General features: G+C 37.6%; 2 protein-coding genes across 2 annotated transcripts; both read right to left on the bottom strand.

Annotated features, from left to right (window-relative positions):
* Window positions 1-375: 375 nt before the first annotated feature.
* Window positions 376-4,262, bottom strand: nsun4 (NOP2/Sun RNA methyltransferase 4). Its single transcript, XM_026206142.1, has 6 exons — window positions 4,021-4,262; window positions 3,561-3,931; window positions 3,323-3,477; window positions 3,072-3,232; window positions 1,091-1,215; window positions 376-861 (listed from the first exon to the last, which is right to left on the bottom strand). Exons 1-6 carry the CDS (start codon window positions 4,111-4,113, stop codon window positions 585-587), a joined length of 1,182 nt encoding a protein of 393 aa, XP_026061927.1. The 5' UTR covers window positions 4,114-4,262; the 3' UTR covers window positions 376-584.
* Window positions 4,263-8,573: 4,311 nt separating this feature from the next.
* pif1 (PIF1 5'-to-3' DNA helicase homolog (S. cerevisiae)) lies at window positions 8,574-18,646 on the bottom strand. Its single transcript, XM_026206141.1, has 13 exons — window positions 18,553-18,646; window positions 17,737-18,302; window positions 17,063-17,192; window positions 16,813-16,938; window positions 16,324-16,477; window positions 15,806-15,920; window positions 15,572-15,678; window positions 15,187-15,326; window positions 13,205-13,311; window positions 13,032-13,119; window positions 12,595-12,740; window positions 9,021-9,212; window positions 8,574-8,763 (listed from the first exon to the last, which is right to left on the bottom strand). Exons 2-13 carry the CDS (start codon window positions 18,295-18,297, stop codon window positions 8,710-8,712), a joined length of 1,920 nt encoding a protein of 639 aa, XP_026061926.1. The 5' UTR covers window positions 18,298-18,302; window positions 18,553-18,646; the 3' UTR covers window positions 8,574-8,709.
* Window positions 18,647-20,359: the final 1,713 nt, after the last annotated feature.

Raw genomic sequence — 20,359 nt, 5'->3', positions numbered from 1 at the left:
ATTATAATAATATTATTAATATAAATAAATATAACATTGAACATGAATATCATCATGTTTTAGCCCTCTCCGTGACAATGCTGTTTGAATCATGCTGAAAGACAAATTCAGTCTCATCTGTTTCTACTTTTAACAGCTAATGGTCAGTTTTATAACGGTGTGTGGACGCCCCCTACTGTCCAAACATGGGAACATGTGAAAAACAGTAAACGGGATTCTAAGTTTTCAACAACAAAAAAATCGCTGCATGCTCCACTCCTGAATAGATCATTCTTTTTAGTTGACTTTCTTCATAGAATGAATGTTGGCTTTAGATTTTCAATGTTCTACACAGGAGGTAAGAGTCAATTGGAAAAAAAACAAGACTGTTTGTGATCTTTTTGCACCATATTTAACTTTTATAAATCTGATAATCAAATAAAAATGTACAAAATTTTGATGATGACATGATTACATTTACAACAATGTTTCAAGGTAGGCTCATGTCTGTATTAATGGCTGTAAAAGTTCCATGTCTTGGTCACTAGGGGGCACTACTGAAGCACAAACGTGTGATGATGTTGAGCTAATTTCTGAATGTCCATCTAGTTCATTCGTTGTAATTTACACATATAAATTGGTCCAAAGTTAGCACAAAGGTGTGGTAAAACCAACTCCCCAACACTTAACTGTGGCGCAAAGTGGAAAGTGTCAGAAAAGTATTGCGCAAACCATTTGAGATCCTGCACATGCACGGTGATTCCCAGCTCCTGCTGAGCGAGACTTATGGCCTGTTGCACCACACACTCATTCTGCAGCTGGGACAGGGAACAAGTAGAGTACACAACGTTTCCACCCTGTCGCGTGGCCTGAATCCCAGCCCTGGGCAGAATATGAAACATCAGATTGATTAGATGTCAGTCTTCACGGACACATGCACACCACAAAACACATTCAACAATATTTATATATATATATATATATATATATATATATATATATATATATATATATATATATATATATATATATATATGCCCAGTGAATGAATAATATATATTAAGATTATATTGCTTGCTGTGCATTTTAAACCATTTACATAATTACTTACAGAAGCAGCTGTGTTTGCAAGAGGGGAAGTTTCTGTCTCTCTTTGGTTCTAGACCTCTTAAAAATATTGTTCTCTTCCACCATTGCAGAGTGTCTGTCTGTGGTGCAGGGGACATCTACAAGCACCTGTAAAAAGATGGAAGATGAAGGTAATGGCACAATGCCCAGATTTGCGCTGCTATCACATGCTTGGCAGATGTGCATGCTGCAACCATACAAATAGCAGATGTTAGATATTTTTGAAACGTTGGTGAAACGTGACATACAAGGATATACCAGCGTGACAATCAAGGGAACACAATGTAAATACAGGGTACTGGTAATGTACAGCAGTATAACCCAACCCATTTAAAAGTCTGGGGTTGGCAAAACCTTATACTGTTTATGCAAGAAGTCTCTTAAGCTCAACAAGGGGACATTTACTTGATCAAAAATACAGTAAACACAATATTTTTACAATTTAAAATAACTTTTCTATTATTCATGTGATGTCAAAGCTAAATTTTCAGCAGTGGTTACTCCAGTCTTTGGTGTCACATGATCCTTCAGAAATCACTGTTTATTGCAGAATAAATGTTTATTTGCTGTTGAATCTTGTTAGCATCAATGTATCAATGTTGTAAACATCTATTTGAAATTGAATTATTTTATTACATTGCTTACTTCTGTCTTTACCGTCATTATTTTATTTTTAAGGTGTCCTTGCTAAAAAGTTTTTATTTATTCTTAAATAAAAAACATTCTAAAATCATCCAGAACCCAAACTTTTGAGCAGTGGTGTACATACTTGCATGTGACTGAAATCGCTCAGCTATAGAGTGCAAGGCAGTTGAGTGCACTATATCAGCAAGGGAGGTAACAATAAATGACTTAAACTGTTTTTTGGAGAGCTGGAGCTGTCACACAAACATCTTCGTGACATATGTACATATTTCTATGACTACATTTGAACGAATATACTACCTACTGATGACAAATGAATATATGGAATCATCCATCAAATTATCATCTTTTCCTTGAGCTGTTTTAAGTTAATAACAATGCCATTAGTACATTAGTAAAGCAACAATAAACTGAGTTAATGACCAAAGAATATATGTTTTATATTAAACATTATAAAACTATATGTTTCTTTATTCATGTAATAGTATAGAATTTTTTATTAAAGTCTTTCTTTATTTTCTTGATAAGTAATGATCAATAAGAAGGTAGAAACTAGAACCAGAGCCTGAAATATACAGTACAGACCAAAAGTTTGGATACACCTTCTCATTCAAAGAGTTTTCTTTATTTTCATGACTATGATAATTGTAGAGTCACACTGAAGGCATCAAGGGCTATTTGACCAAGAAGGAGAGTGATGGGGTGCTGCGCCAGATGAGCTGGCCCCCACAGTCACCTGACCTGAACCCAATCGAGATGGTTTAGGGGTGAACTGGACCGCAGACAGAAGGCAAAAGGGCCAACAAGTGCTAAGCATCTCTCGGGGAACTCCTTCAAGACTGTTGGAAGACCATTTCAGGTGACTACCTCTTGAAGCTCATCAAGAGAATGCCAAGAGTGTGCAAAGCAGTAATCAAAGCAAAAGGTGGCTACTTTGAAGAACCTACAATATGACATTTCCAGTTGTTTCACACTTTTTTGTTATGTATATAATTCCATATATAATTCCACATGTGTTAATTCATAGTTTTGATGCCTTCAGTGTGAATTTACAATTTTCATAGTCATGAAAATAAAGAAAACTCTTTGAATGAGAAGGTGTGTCCAAACTTTTGGTCTGTACTGTACGTTAAAGCAAAAATAAGAAAGACGTAAACTGTTTCTCTCTTGTTCAAATGCTGTATGGAGTTGTAATCATTTTATCAAATAATATTGCGATTCAATTCACATCCTAATAAATGTATGTTAGTATAACATGGAATTCTATTTCACTTCAAAAAACATGCAATTCTTTTACAGACATTTTCCCCAATACTAACTCTGTCAAAGCTTTTCTCCTCTGTTATGCCTAACTGCCGACCATCCGTGGAAGTGATGTGGATTTTATTGTCCTCCAGGAACTCTTTAGGCAGGTAGCTCTGAAGTGTCCTGCGTAATCGCATTGTGCGGGAACCTGACACGTCATTTGCCCACAGATAATCTGAAAAAGTTAATAAATAAAATGCATATATCATCTGCATCTCTTCCATTAAAACACTTTTGAGTGTTGGCAATATGGCAGTTCACATACCGACTGAATGTCTCTGCAGCAGAGCGAGAGTCTTCCCTCCTGGTGCTGCACATAGATCCAATACTGTGTGTCCTGGCTGGACGTCCAATGCTAGAACAGGCAGCACTGAGGCAGCATCCAGAAGATAATATCCCAATATGCCATTGCTGTCAGGTCTAAGTTAATAGAACAGATATATTAAACACAATCAACTTAAATGAAATGAATGAAGGAAATTAAATTTTTTGGTAATTCTCACCTAGCCGGCTTAAATCTGGAAATGTCTCCTTTGGGGAAAACAAGACATTTTATATCGGTACTTATACTGGGTTGAATAACAGCAGGATCCAGCTCTGCTGAATCTCTGTGTGAAGTCGTGGAGTCCTGTGTAGATTGATGGACTTCATTTCTGGTGCAGTCAATACTGATGAAGTCTTTACATCCTTGAGCTTCTAATTCAGTTATTACATTGGGTGTTGAAGAGAAACTGTTTATCAGCGCTCCATATTTCTGTTCAGACAGCATGGCAACTCTAATAGAGGGCCACAGATCCCTTAACTGTATACTGTAGCTTGTGTCAAAGTTGTGCAGAGCAAGTTCAGTGGAAGGAAACTTGGGCCTGGTTGCTGCCTAATACAGAGAAACACGATATCATCTTGTGTTATCTATTTCTGCCACTTCGTTTTTATTTTGAAAAGGAAAACAATTTCTTTACTTACCCATTTAGTTTTAACTCGAAACCGTCGCTGAATAAATCTAATCGAGCCTTTAGATTTGTTTATACAAAATCTCATGCATACGTACGCAGCCATGTTTGTGTATCAACAAAAAGCGTCCGTTGTTTTTGTGCTCATTGGTTCCACTACCATTTTCCACATTTATCCAAAATAATAATAAAGCTATTTTATTAAAAACCAAAACATTATCTAATAAATAATTTAGCGAAGCAATTTCCCAAGTTGCAATATAATGTGGGTCTCTATAAAGCCATTATAACGTAAGAACGTTCCGGAAAGGTTCTTTGTGACGTCCTACTATTGCGAAGGCTTAACTCATGTATATTAATAAGCCCATACTGACGTCATTTCAATCGTCCAATAACGTTTTTATTTAATATTCATAAGTCAAGCCTTCAACATAGTAGAAATTATAAATTCGCTTCTTAACATATTTCTCTAACATACAACTCGTGTATTAAATAAATTAAATGAACACAGACTGAAGTAGTTTAAGTCTTTGGTTCTTTTAATTGTGATGATTTTGGCTCACATTTAACAAAAACCCACCAATGCACCCCCCCCCCCCTTCCTTTTCTTTCTTTTTTTTGTGAATTGTTGGCCTTCTGGAAAGTTTGTTCATTTACTGTACATGTACTCAATACTTGGTAGGGGCTCCTTTTGCTTTCATTACTGCCTCAATTCAGCATGGCATGGAGGTGATCAGTTTGTGGCACTGCTGAGGTGATATGGAAGCCCAGATCTAGGTTTCTTTGACAGTGGCATTCAGCTCATCTGCATTTGAGTCTCTTATTTCTCATCTTCCTCTTGACAATACCCCATATATTTTTGGGGTTGTTCAGGTCTGGTGAGTTTGCTGGCCAGTCAAGCACACCAACACCATGGTCATTTAACCAACTTTTGGTGCTTTTGGCAGGGTGGACAGGTGCCAAATCCTGCTGGAAAATGAAATCAGCATCTACAAATGCTGGTCAGCAGAAGGAAGCATGAGGTGCTCCAAAATGTCTTGGTAAACGGGTGCAGTCACTTTGGTTTCCAAAAAACACAATGGACCAACACCAGCAGATGACATTGCACCCCAAATCATCACAAACTGTGGAAACTTAACACTGGACTTCAAGCAACTTGGGCTATGAGCTTCTCCACCCTTCCTCCACACTCCTTGGAGTTCTTCTTCACCTTAGCCCAGGTAAGATGCCTCCGACGTTGTCTGTGGTTCAGCAAATTCCTTGACACGTTGTTATGTGTTGGCTCTTGATGCCTTGACCCGAGCCTCAGTCCATTCCTTGTGAAGCTCCCTCAAACTCTTGAATTGATTTTGCTTGACAATCCTCATAAGGCTGTGGTTCTCTCGGTTGGTTGTGCATATATTTCTTCCACTCAGCTTTCTGTTAACATGCTTTGATACAGCACTCTGTGAACAGCCAGCTTCTATGGCAATTAATGTTTGTGGCTTACCCTCCTTGGTGTGTGTCAAGGGTGTCAATGATTGTCTTCTGGACAACAATCAGATCAGCAGTCTTCCCCCTGTTTGTGTAGCTTAGTGAACCAAACTGAGAGACCATTTTGGAGGCTCAGAAAACCTTTGTAGGAATTTTGAGTTGATTAGCTGGTTCCTATGTCACCATATTCTAATTTGTTGTGATTTGATGGTTTTTGTTAAATGTGAGTCAAAATCATCACAATTGAACCAAAAGACTTCAACTAATTCAGTCTCTGTGCACTGAGCTTATTTAATACACAAGTTTTACAATTTGAGTTGAATTACTGAAATAAATGAATTTTTTCACAACATTCTAATTTGAGATACATATATTGATACATATTGATATGGTCACATATGGAGAGCCTGACGAGGTGGAGGTACTAATTTCAGAAATTTTACTGTAATTTATTGTGAGTTTAAAGTGGATTTGAGAAGTTATGCAACTTGCATGTATGTTCTATGAATTTTTTTTTTTTAATCGTCAAACACTGTGAAAGTGAAGTGACATTCAGCCAAGTATGGTGACCCATACTCAGAATTCGTGCTCTGCATTTAACCCATTCAACGTGCACACACACAGAAGAGTGAACACACACACACACACACACACACACACACACACACACACACACACACACACACAGTGAACACACACCCGGAGCAGTGGGCAGCCATTTAAGCTGCGGCGCCCGGGGAGCAGTTGGGGGTTCAATGCCTTGCTCAAGGTTTAGGTTAAGCTAAGTCGTGGTATTGAAGGTGGAGAGAGCACTGTACATGCACTGCCCCCACCCACAATTCCTGCCGGCCCAGGACTTGAACTCACAACCTTTCTATTGGGAGTCCAACTCTCTAACCATTAGGCCATGACTTCCCACTACTTGCAGGCAAGTCGTTGCTAACATTTTAGCTGACATAAACATTACAAACTGTTCTGGGCTGGCTGCAGTTATTTAGATTATTTGATTACTAATAACTCATTTGTGTGGAAGAGTGACGTGTTTAATAATATGCACTTGGTATATCTTAATGTTACCTGTGAGGAGAGTTTGACCACTGTAGTTAAGAGTTTGTTTATATTTAAACTCTATAAAAATTGGCTACATGACTGTAGCCAATTTTAGATTGATGTCATGAAGAATTGTGAAGAAATGTATACCTTTTAACAATTGTGACTTTTATGAGTCTCAGCTGTCAGACCAGACAATACGCACAAATGCAATCCCTAAACAACATGCAGCTTAAGCTGCAAGTAGGCCTATTTTAAAAAGGGAGAAGAATAAGAAACACACAATTTATTTTGGCAGATGAAAGCAGCTTTCCAGCTGAAACACCGGTTCACCTCATTGCTGGGTAGAACCTAAAGCCGGTTCTTTATTTTTGTTGCACAGCAAAGGAACCTTTCAGTGCGATTCTGCTTAATACATTTTCTTAGGTTTAATCAAGAAATTATTAATTTCATAAAATAAAAAAAAAATTTATGCTATATTGTTAATATAGTCAGAAAAAGTGGTTCAAAGCAGTGCAATCACAGTTTCAGGGATGTTAAAGTATTATATTAGAATTTGTTATATTCAAAGACACCTTGTTAAATAAAGAACAGATGCTCCTATTAAATATTGTATAGAATAAATGTTGTATACAACACTATATTACTATGTCAGTGTATTTAAGTACTTGATACTTGCATTGCAAATACATAAAAATATTTATATAAAACACTAAGATTCAATAATACCATTTTGATTTCAAATTTTGTATTCATATTATTTGTTACGTAGTTTCATGGTACTACATTTGTGCATCTTGTCTCTTATTTGTAAAGGAACAGACAGCAGCTGAGGAAGATGAAGGAAAAGGTGCCGAAGGAACCGAAGGAGGAAGAAGAGATTGTGGTATGTTACTACAATATCTAAAATGTATAGGCTAAACTTTAAATTCTGTTATTAATGCATATTTTTGGTTTAATTTTGAAAGAACTTAATAAAGAGATTAAAATGCTGAAGGAGAATAATCCATATAGATTATACATTGTCTGGCCCTCTGCAGGACCGCCTAGAAATAATAAGACAAATGTGAGCAAACGGCTGTGTGTGTGTGTGTGTGTATTTAAAGTCAGTGGTTACTGTCAACCATTTAGAACAACTTGAGGGTGGGTAAAATACAGTTTTCATTTTTGGATGAACTTTACCTGAAAAGTATTGCTCCAATATCAGTCACAGAAGCTCTACAGGACAGTTAAATGAAGCCCCTCTTTGACACTTTCATCATACAGCATTTCCAGTGGAGCATCTACAGTTGCAGATGTGGATTTAAACATACAGCACAAGTAATTCCAGAGACCTAAAACTTTTGTTTTTATGCACATGTACAACACAAGACAAAAAAAAGAAAAAAAAAGCCAGATACTGACTGCTACATTACATCTACCCCTTTGTTCAGGGTTACTGATGTCAAATTTGTCTCAGTAGATGAATCTTCATACAAATATTTACATGTTATGAAATTTGCTGTAAAGCAGTTTAATGTTTTTTTTTTTTTTGCACGTGACCAAATTGCAGTTAAAAATAGTCTCATGGGGTGGCAGTAGACATTGCATTTTTAGTTGCTAGTTTCTCCTTTAAAATCTTCGGTCACTGAGAATGTAATATAGGTTTTCTTTTTTTGATAGAGAAAAAAACCTTGTTTAGATTTTGCTTCATCAGTGTCGTAAAAACACTTAGTAAAAACAACCCATGGAAGTGGCACACTACATTGGCACATATGCCTGTATGGATACTGGATTATTAAATTATTTTTTAAAAGGATAATTATCTATGGAAGTTTAACAAACTATTTTAAAGCATCTCACTGATGTTGATGTAGAGGGAAATAGTTGCACCTGACTAATGAGAAAACCACTGCCACAGGCAAAAGGCACTGCTCAGATAAAATGCATGTAGACCAGACACTTTCATAATCAATACAAACCATATGAATAAAACCAAATAAATTTTATTAAAAGAAATACATTGTTACATAAAACTGGGTTTAAGCAATATTTATAAAAAAAATAAATAACCGCTCCGTTGAAAAGCAGGGTATCATAATTTATCCAATAAGAAATGCTAACTGAATTCAAAGGTCTTATGTTCCTGATAAATTCACGCACACAGTGCATATGAGAATGAGAGTTTCACATCACCACCTCACCAACGGGAATTCTCCTTATGGCTCTGTCCAACAAAGTCATTCATTGAGGACTGGGGGAAGAAAATGAGATTACAATCAGAGACCTACAGTATAATAAACTTCCTATATCAATGTAGGCCTTGTTGAAATAAGGCAATTTCAATTCTGACAACTAGTGTAAAATCTTCCAGTAATTTGAGCTACCTGGGACACTTTTATTAGCCAATCTAAAATCATTTAGATTCAACTTTTAAATTGAGCCAGTCTGGCCTAACACAGAAAAGGGTATTCATCTGAGAAACAGAATGATTGTCCAGGGTGGACTGACCTGCATGAGAAGTCTCTCTTTCCTCAGTCTCTTATAAAAGAGGAGCACATCCTGGTTGGCCTGCACTACTCGCGGATCAAAGTCCATCACACGCAGGCCTTCCAGACTCCGGGCCCGAGACAGAGCAACATAGGCCTGGCCGCTCTCAAAGACACGTGCCAAAGAGATCTCCACACAATCCAGAGTCATGCCCTAAACACAACAAACAATCAAGATTTTTAATAAATATGCTAGAAATACCACATTGTTTTTTGTATTGGAACCAGGCTCTCCAAGTCAAAGCAAATAGGCAGGCTGCCCAAGACAGAAGATTTTGCTAGTTAATTTAAGCAACGATGCAGTTAAAGCAGAGGTGTCCAAACTTGTTCCTGTAGGACCACTGGCTTGCTCACGGTCTAGCTCCAACTTGCCTCAACACACCTGCCTGGAAGTTTCTAGTAATTAGTTGATTCAGGCGTTTAATTGTGGTTGGAGCTAAACTCTGCAGAACAGCAGCCCTTAAGGAGCAGAATTGGACTCCCTATTACAGGGTATAAGTTCATCAGTAGTTAATTACAGCTCTACCTAATAGATTGGATCAAATTTTGACCCATTCATTTGGCACACAATATTTATAAAAGTCTGTTTGAATGTTGGGGCAAGTTTAGCATATGGTTTTGTTTATTGCTGTGCCTCCAGCCCTTACACATGCATGGCTTTGATGACAGTGGGCCTGACTGAACAACAGATAAATTGTAGCCCGAAAATAAACTATCAGTTTACAATAACAGAACATCACAATTGTTATAAAAATACATTATGATAATATGAAGTTCCAGAAGTTACTAACCTTTTGCCAAAGTATAGTAGTCTCCAAATAATTTTTTTTTTAACATATGACTAATTTTCCCCCTTTTTCAGCTTTTTATCTTTTTCTTTTTTATTTATTTAAAGGGGGGGGGTGAAATGCTATTTCATGCATACTGAGTTTTTTACACTGTTAAAGAGTTGGATTCCCATGCTTAACATGGACAAAGTTTCAAAAATTAAGTTGTACGTTTGAAGGAGTATTTCTGTTCCAAAAATACTCCTTCCGGTTTGTCACAAGTTTCGGAAAGTTTTTTTCGAGTATGGCTCTGTGTGACGTTAGATGGAGCGGAATTTCCTTATATGGGTCCTAAGGGCACGTCTGCCGGAAGAGAGTGCGCTCCCGTATAGCAGAGCGCTGAGAGCACAACAGACTTCACTGATCAGAGCGTCGCGAAATGTCACAAAAGAAGTGTGTTTTTGGTTGCCAGGGCAAGACAACCCTGCACAAATTACCAAAAGAAAAACAGCATTAAGGGACCAGTGGATGGAGTTTATTTTTACAGAGAATCAACGGAGTTGTGCAAGTGTTTTTGTTTGTTCCCTGCATTTCGAAGATGCTTGTTTTACAAACAAGGCCCAGTTCGACGCCGGATTTGCACATCGTTTATTTCTTAAGGATAATGCAGTCCCAAACGAAAAAGGGTCACGATCGTGTGTTGGAACGGCAGGAGGTGAGTAAAACGCCTAACCTGATTTTACCAAGTGAGACATGTTCCTGGGACAACATCGTTGTTGACCCTGGAACAACATTGTGATTAACCAATCAGATTTGAAGAACCAGTTTATAGATTTTGTGAAGTTTATGCTTAAAATCAGTGTTTGGTGCTTGTACATCAGTGTAATTCATCTATCATTTCCTCTGATTTTAGGGATTACTCATGGTTAAGGTTAGGTTTAGGTGTAGGGATATGGTTAAGAATATATTTTTGGAGTAAAATGTTGTTCCAGGGTCAACAAAATATGTTGACCTAGGAACACATCGGACTTGGCAAAATCAGGACGTGCGAGTAAAACTGCTTCAAATATCTCTGTGTTGTTAACTTAGCTATCGGCGCGTAGGTAAATCAAGTAAACAACATGCGATGTTGTCATCAAACTGCACTTTCCACATGTACAGCTTAAAAAAAAAAAAAAAAAAAAAAAAAAAAAAAGACGACAGTGGAACTTAGTCATTTTCCAAAACCGCTAAGCAAATATATAAAGTTTCAGTACATACCACATAGAGACGTCGTTGCTGATGCTGCTCTTGTTAAATTTCAGCCTCTGGATCTGATTCTGGATCATAAATATACGCTGAATCTGACTGTTAGCCATGGTTTGTTTTGGTTGGTTTTGTCCTCACGGTAATGTTACAGCTTCCAAACGCTCTCAACGCTAAAGCCTACTGGCGCTCCTGATTCTTTAGCTCCGCCCACACGTCACGCCTCCAGTCGGTCGTGTTTTTCCGGGAAAAATTGGTACAGACTATCTTTCTCTTATGAATATAATAAAACTAAAGACTTCTTGGAGTTATGAAGGATGCAGTACTACTCTATAGGTACTCAAGATTAACAGGATATTGAGTGAAAACGAGCATTTCACCCCCCTCCCCCCCTTTAAAGAAACATATACAGTTTAGTCTCACATTTTGAATATCATGAGTTCGTTTTTTGAAACATTTTAAAAAGTGAGACTTTCATATATTCTAGATTCATGACATGTAAAGAAAAACATTTCAACAGTTTTAAATTGATGATTAAAGCTTACAGCTCATGAAAGTCAAATATCCAGTATCAAAATATATGAATACCGTATTTTTCGGACTATAAGTCGCACATACTATGTCGCATCAGTCCAAAAATACGTCATGACGAGACAAAAAAAAGAAAAGAAACATAAGTCGCATTTATTTAGGACCAAGAGAAAACATTACCGTCTACAGCTGCTAGAGGGCGCTCTGTTTTCAGGGGTATGCTACAGGAGCACTGAGCAGCATAGAGCACCATTTCACAGCTGTAGACGGTAAAAAAAAACTCATTGACTTCCACTGTATTTTTTTTTTTTTAAATACGGTACATAATTTAAAGTCAATGGGAACCAAAATGGCTTGGTTATTAGCATTAAAAAGATCTTCCATTTCCTTCCAGGTTTGGAAACACATAAGTGTGCATAAACAATGCTTTCAATTTGGGGTGAATAATCCCTTTAATAGTTTTAGTTTTTAGGACAATTATAGTGTTAAATCCAAATAGAGTTATTGTTGGCTGTAACACTTGAGAGATTTTAGACCCACATGGTTATGAGGAATTGATTTAATATTTTCCTCAGATCCTCAGCTGAGCATTGGGGCATAGACATATACAAGGTTTCTCAAACATTTGCCAGACAGCTGATGAGCTAAACTGCAATAATTTTGACACTTCATCAGTGCAGAAGGCACATAGTCAGAAAAGATGGGTAAACATGAGGCCAAGTTAAGCAGTCAAAACACAAACCAGAACCATAGCCCTGAGCATCTGTTTACAGATACATAAAAACACTCTTCCTGAGCCAAGTCCGTTCATTCTAATAGCATTTTCAGTGAAATGACATGATAATTTCCTCTGGGGCTAAAAACAGTATGAGATCAACAGCACAATTTTGCAAAATTAGATTTCATTCTACGCCGTCTTTTGATGCAGGTTTGACTCAGTATCTTACTACCTATGCAAAATGACTCATGGTGAGACATGAGAGCAGAGCTCACCTGACTCTTGTGGATTGAAATGGCCCAGGCCAGTTTCAGTGGCAGCTGCTGTCTGCTCAGGTACAGCCCCCCTGACGCTTTAAACATCCAACGCTCTCTCTTTATTACCTCAATAGCCCCGCAAAGGAATCGTACACGAGGGAGACCTGCAAGGGGATGGGTGGTCAGAACATCTCACACAATGTTTCTATCCTCTGAAATATGTTGGTGTTCTATAACCAGCCAGATACATAAATGAATGCGTGATATTTTATGCTCTTCGTCTCTTAAATTCTAAAACAATAGCACCTTTTGATTTTGTGATAAAATACAACCTTTACATAATCTTTTTAGATTTATCCATTTATTCACCTATTTTCATGATAATGTAAAAGAAAGTGACAAAAAAAAAAAAGCACCAGGAGAACCACCAGTCACCATTTCACTGTCAGTCATACCTTGATTGCCTGGCTGAAAGTCAACCACAACTCCTCTGGCTCCATTCACTAGACCCCTCTGGATATCCAGGTTTTTAGTGAGCATGACCTGAAGTAGCAAAACGTTTCTAGCAACATTTGAAAATACAAATCAAGAGCAAATGTTGCCAGAGTGGGTGTTGGGAAACGCCTACCTGAGCTCCTACTTTCAGCTGTAACAGCCGACTCACTGGACTCTGTGCATCAATGGTCTGAAACAGCATAGGGTCACTATCCACAGCCTCAAACAGTCGCATAACCCCTGCAAAGGAATCACTTAAGAGACTTAGAAATTTGACAATTTACATCTGTCAAACCAGATCAGATTCAGAATCTGATTCAGATCTGGTCTGATTTTTACAACCCAAATAACTGTACGCCTATACATGGTCATAGGCGCTTTCTAGTCACTTATACTTTATGCAATCAAATGGTAGACTTTTAAAGGGATAGTTCACAGGAAATAGCAAAATTATGTCATTAATAACTTACCCTCATGTTGTTACAACCCCGCAAGACCTTTGTTTATCTTTGGAACACACTTTAACACAGTTGGGGGGGGGGGAGTTGTGGCCTAGTGGTAAGGGAGTTCGACTCCTAACCCTAGGGTTGTGGGTTCGAATCTCGGGCTGGCAATACCAAGACTTAGGTGCTCTTGAGCAAGGCATCAAACCCCCAACTGCTCCCCGGGCACCGCAGCATAAATGGCTGCCCACTGCTCTGTGTGTGTTCACTGCTCTGTGTGTGTGCACTTTGGATGGGTTAAATGCAGAGCATGAATTCTGAGTATGGGTCCCCATACTTATGATATTTTAGATTTTGTCCGAGAGCTCTCAGTCCTTCCATTGAAGCTGTATGAATGGAATACTGGCCATGTCCAGAAAGATTAAAAAAAACATCAAGGTAGTCCATGTGATATGCCAATATCCCGGATTAATTCATGTACTCAAACAGTACACTGACTGAACTGCTGTGAAGAGAGAACTGACGATGAACACCAAGCCGAGCCAGATAATGAACAACAGACTGACTCGTGCATGAGTCAAGAACCGGTTGCATTGGTTTTCGGATCACCAGTAGTTCTTTCAGACAGTTCGATTCAATAAACCGGTTGAAGAAAACGGTTCACCGGTTCTTTTGTGCTCGACATAAATGCAGACATTTGCGATGATTGCCCTTGATTCAAGCCTTCGGTTTACCCGCGCTCATAACACTAGCACAGAATCAGTTCAGAATCAATCACCAAAAGAATCACTTCGGTTCAGACGCTCTGTGTGTCAGTCTGCTTCACGCTGAATCACACATGCGCAGTATTGTCAGTTACTCTGTTCTCGAATCGGACGCGTCTGACAGAAACGGTTCTTGACTCGTGAACGAGTCAAACGTTCATTCGTTATCTGGCTTGGCTCGGTGTTCAGTTCTCTCTTCACAGCAGTTCAGTCAGTGTACTGTTTGAGTACATGAATTACTCCGGGATATTGGTTTGTTTGAACTCAGAGGGAGTGTCGGGCAAAAAAACAAAAACAAAAAAAAGGTTAACAGCTTAAGTCATTTGTGGATTAATGCGTATTGGAGACGCGAGCTGTTTAAAATGATTCGGTTCGATTTGGTGAACTGGTTCAAAAAGATCCGGTTACATCGAATGATTTGTTCGTGAACTGGATATCACAAACTGCTTTGTTTTGAACTCTCTCTCTCCCTCTCTCTCAACAGACACGGAAGAGAAGATAATGTTGAATAGAGTCATAGAATTTGCAATTTTTGGACGAAGATGCATTTTCAATGCTTCAAAAAAATCTAACTGACCCTCTGATGTCACATGGACTACTTTGATGATGTATACCGTACACACAGTTTCAATGGAGGGACTAAGAGCTCTCTGACTAAATCTAAAATATCTTAAACTGTTTTCCAAAGATAAACGGAGGTCTTATGGGTTTGGAACAACATGAGGGTAAGTTATTATATACATAATTTTGCTATTTGGGTGAACTAACCCTTTAATAGTGATTTCAGTTTCCAGAATCTTACTCTGTGCAATTCACTTCACAGCTGTATCAGTACAACTACCACCTGATGCAACCAGCAAACCAAAAATCAAATCCCCAGTTTGAAATTATATTTCTGTACGACTAACCTGGTAACTGTTTGAGTTTATTCTCATTAGTGAGCTCCACATCATCCTTGTGTGTGCACAGCCTGGTTGCTAGGATACCATCCCTCTCGATGCTGTGATAGGCACTTCTCAGTAGCTGTGCAGTAACTTCCTCTGTGACTCTACCAATCAACATGATCAGCTGGATCAATTGACAACTTCAATGATTACAAGATGAAGCTTAAAAAGTCTTTCATACTACAATACCTATAAACATTCAAATCACTCTCACAAGAACCACCTTAGGTTGAAGACAAAAAAGTGGAAAAAATAAAACCTGACCCTGAACCACATTGACTTCATCCCAATAGCACTCAGAGCCTGTGACTCACTGCAGTGAACTGTGCATGTGATGAAAACTCAGTACCTGCCCACTCGAACAGCCTGGAGGAGAGAGATGAAGGCCTTGTCTGTTTGTCTGCGCACCTCTGTCAGCTCCATGTTCATATGGATACACTTCCGCCAGCTTCTTGACTGCAGGCGAAAATGAACTTAGTTTGTGTTACATGTTTATAACAAACAGAAAATTATAATTGTTTGGTGTGGGAACTAATAGTTATCATTCTTGTTGTGTATGGGCCATAAATGAGGAAAGCAGTACCTGAAAACAAAAGTTTGCCTTGTCCTTTCCTTTTGTTACAGGTGGAAGTTGAAGAAAATCTCCACACACTATCAGTTGAATTCCTCCAAACGGTTCAGTGGATCTTCTGATGGATCTAGAAACATAACATACAGATGCCATTTGTCTAATAATGCAACTCTGGCCTAATATTGAAAGATTTTGTATCGTTACTCTCCTTCAGAAAAGTTAAGCATTTACAAACATGTGCTAGACTGGGATTTTTGATAATTGTTGATGGGATGTTTAGAATTCAATAGTTATTCAAGGTCTGATCCTAATCACATTCAAATATTCATTTGCCATCTGGTGCTCATTAGGAAAAAATACAGAGTGAAATAATCAGCAGCAACTTATCACATTAAATGAAATTACTGAACCACTGAAACAACAACAACAAAATTAACCTTTATCACCACAATTATTGATTTTACCCATGTGGAAAATTAAGTCTATGGAAATAAACTGGTATCATGAACGGTGTTTTGAGTGTGGTTCACCTGGCTACAGCTTCCAGTTTGTCAAAGAACTCCGCTTCCACCATTGAAATCTCATCAATAACAAGGTGTTTGCAAGATGTCCAGTGCTGCATCACTCCAGGACGCTGAGCAAGCTCAATACATTGTTCAAGAGGAGCAGAGCCGGAACCAATACCTGTTAACAAGAAAAACAAAAAATAACTTGTACACAAAAGCTCAATTCTTTTTATAGATATGAGAAATGTGTTGATCATGACACTTCAGGAAAGTGTGTACATAGTGAAATAAAACCTGTCACCTATGATTACTGTTTGGTTTGGGGTGAAAGAATACTAGCCATTTCATAAAACACTTGCCATCATTAATTATATAGCAAGCGCTTTCCTATATCACACATGTAACATGCTTGTATTTTTTGCCATTTTTTCAGAGACATGAGTGAAATCGTGAACAACTTTGGAAAACGCACTGCACTGTAATTGACAGTCAGATGTGTAAATGCTTTCTAACCTGCAAAACTGTGCAGTGTGGTCCCTCCTATATGACAAGCCGCAACACCTGTGCTTGCTGTTGCATACGTGCTTTTTGGAGGCAGGGAGCCTATAATCCTTTTGAGCAAGAAGGACTTTCCTGTACCTGAAATAAAGCCATGAACAGTGGTGTTCAAAATGCTATGAAATAAGAGCTCTATGTAAAACAATATGTGGCTGTGAATAAATAAATGGTAAAAAAAAAAATTATAATAATAATAAATAATTACCTGCACTGCCAGTGAAAAACACATTCTTGCCACTCAAGACTGCATTAAGAACTGCAATTTGTTCTTTGCTGAGCTTTTGTGTCACAGGCAGAACCAACAGAGGCTTCTTACTGGGGTGAAGCGCTTTCACCTAAACATGCAAATAATTATTATTTGGCAGGGACCATGTAAAATATTGAACATATGTTTTTATTTAATGCAATGTACCAGAACTAGCCAATGGTACATGTTCTTCAGAAGTCGCTTGATTTATGAACTTAATCTATAATTCTGCTAAAATGCATGACAGAAGAACATTAAACCTTCACACACTGTTGTTGTTGTATCTCCCTTTTGAGATAGGTGAAGAGAAGTGATAATCTTAATGGAAAAAGTTGAATATCAGAATTAAACAATTTATAAAGAGAGACATGATTGAAATAAAATTAATAGGTTTCTAAATTAATATCAGTTTTTTTTTTTTTTTTTCATAGACAAACATTAATATGCTTTTACTGTTTGATCAGAGTTATTTTAAGAGTATAATTGTTGAATGCAGAGCAGTTCAGGAACTTTAATTAGGGAGGCGCTAACATAATTAATTTTGTTAGACAAATACTACTACTGCTTCTGATTTGTCAAAACAAATGTAATAACTTTGTTTGAAAGTGTCATGTAGAAATGGATGAACATACCGGACTAGCGTCACAATCAGGTCTGGGTCTTTTTACTTGCTTCCTTTCACCCAAGACCTTATTGACAGATCTCTCTGCAGGACCTTTGGGTTGGATCGGTGCATTCACTTTACTTCTCATCTCGTTTGCCTTCTGCACATCTTTAAGCTGGAGTGGACTTAGGGTCTCAAAGGCTTTATGAAGGCCAGCTCGTAGTTTATCCCGATCACTTATAGGCTTGATGCCTTGGGATGCCTGATGTTTGATGCTGAGCGTCTTCAGAAACATCTTCAAACGATCCGGTGGACAATCAGACACCAGAACCTGTGTGCTTTCCGGGATGAATTTAACAGTACATTTACCATCCTTTGCAAAGCGTGTAAAGAGCTGGAAATCGCGCAGCATGAAGTTTTGAGGAGCTTTGCCATCGTGAACACGCAGGACCATCTCTTGAAACTCATTCCGCCCTAATGTGACAGTGCCTTTGCGGATGAGTTGCCGTTTGATGGCTTGACCTGCAGGATTCAAGCGCTCCACTGCCACGGTGCACTGAAGCTCAGCTGGCTCAATGTGTCCCAACATTTTACCTGGAGAGAACATAAAAGAACAGCTTAAAGCGTTTGATTGATTTAACTTATGACTTGATTTGTCATTTAATAAAAGCGAGTCCGGTATAGCCATACCGCTTTTTAGAGGGCTTTGTTAATAATTTTAAATAACTAGCAAAATTAAAAAATGTATATTCACACACTACTGACTTTCATCTAAACCGTAAACTGAAATCGATAATAAAGGTACCATATATACATGATTATTCAACGCAGAAGAATAACTCACCTTTCTCGTGCACTGTTTAAACAGCGAGTCAACAGCAGCTGTTCATTCATCAAGACGCGCACGCCACGATTTTCAAATAGTTCCGTTTGACAAAGATTGGTCAATAGTGACAAACTGCAGACCAATCAGACCAAAGGCATTTAAACGAATAGCCAATCACCGACTGCGCTTAGTAAACACAAGCGTAGGCCCCGCCTACGAGCTCGTGCTCCACCAATGAAACGACGTTGGTTTTTATTACGTAGTGATGCGAGAAACGAACCTTCGAAGCGCTTCTAAACACCAGATGCTAGTGACGCCTCCTTTAAATGCCACAAAAAGCAACGCTAAAACGTGCATAAAAAGCTTTTAAAATCCCATTACAATTGTTTTCTTGAAAGTATAATACAATAATGTAATAAAAAACTGTAAAATACTATTAAATATGATGTCTGTATAATATGTGTGTGTTTTTTATATATATATATATATATATATATATATATATATATATATATATATATATATATATATTTATTTTATTTTTAGATTCATTTTCAGGGCTTGTTTTGTTTTATGGAGAGCTTTTATATATAGGCCAGAAAGAGACTATTGACTACTCATCCTTTTAATTACACAAATGTCTCGTTAAAATGTCCACAAATCGATTAAACTGATCAGAGGTTAGGTAAAAACTATAGACGCTGGTTCAATTGTTCGCCGCTGGGGGGTGATCGATCTCAATGAACTCGCACGATTCACGGGTTCGTAGAGATCGGCCCCCCAGCGGCGAAAATTCGAAACAGTTACGACCATAGACATCATGGTTACGACTATATCGACTATATTTACTGAAATCACGTGACTTTGTTAGTTTGATACCTTACCACTATCTAAACAATAGTGCTTCAAGAAGCAGTGATTTGAAAGCGCCCATCACTATCACTACGTATCTTTTTTCTTTCCTGGGCTTCTCATGCTATATCCTACACTACCCGTTGCTTTTCTTTCTTTCTTTTTTTTTTAACCAAGTAATTTAGATAGGCTAAATACAGTTAAACAGATGAATTAACGGATGATGCTTTATTCACGATTTATTTAGTTATCTTATGTTTCTGTGTGCTCTTTCTTGCTTGCCTTTTCCCTTTTTAACAAAGTAATTTAGATATTAATAATAAATAATAATATAATTAAACAGATGAATTATCAGAGCACGCTTTATTGACGATTAAAAAATTCCAGCTACTATCGTCATATACACTTTAAACATTTTTCAAAATGGTAGGCTAAAAAAAACAGATTTTTTTTGTGTGTTTATCTCACAAACAAACAAACAAAAAAAAATAAAGAAAACTAATATCAGTGTGTCAGTGTGTTATTTTTTTTTTTTTGAATTGTTACATTTACTAGCAATTTCTGAATAGGCTAATAATTGTTTCTGCACCTATTTTTTTCAACATACATACATACATAAATATGCCTATGCCCATCCATCCAAAAATAGTTGGCAAGTCCCCTATAAATTTTATTATTATTTATCAATAAACCTTGATGATTTACAATTAAGATTGCTTTGGTCATTTTCACACAGGCTAGTGTTTACTGTCTAGTGGCAGTAAAAAACAAGTGTCTTTTGATTTAGTGGTGCTTAATTACATTTTCCAGTATAAAATATCAGTCATGGGTTGGTTTATTTCCGTAAACAACAAGTACTCTTTTACGTAAGCTGAGAAAGACATTTCCAGGAATGGGTCACTATCCCGCATCATTAAGCTCCGTTCAGTACATGCAAGCTTTTCTTTAATTTAAATCCACTGGCAAAACGACA

This window comes from Carassius auratus, chromosome 27 (assembly GCF_003368295.1).
Source record: "Carassius auratus strain Wakin chromosome 27, ASM336829v1, whole genome shotgun sequence".
Classification (NCBI taxonomy): Eukaryota; Metazoa; Chordata; class Actinopteri; order Cypriniformes; family Cyprinidae; genus Carassius; species Carassius auratus.
Note: the sequence above shows the minus strand (reverse complement) of the source record. Positions and strands in the feature narration are given on the sequence as shown.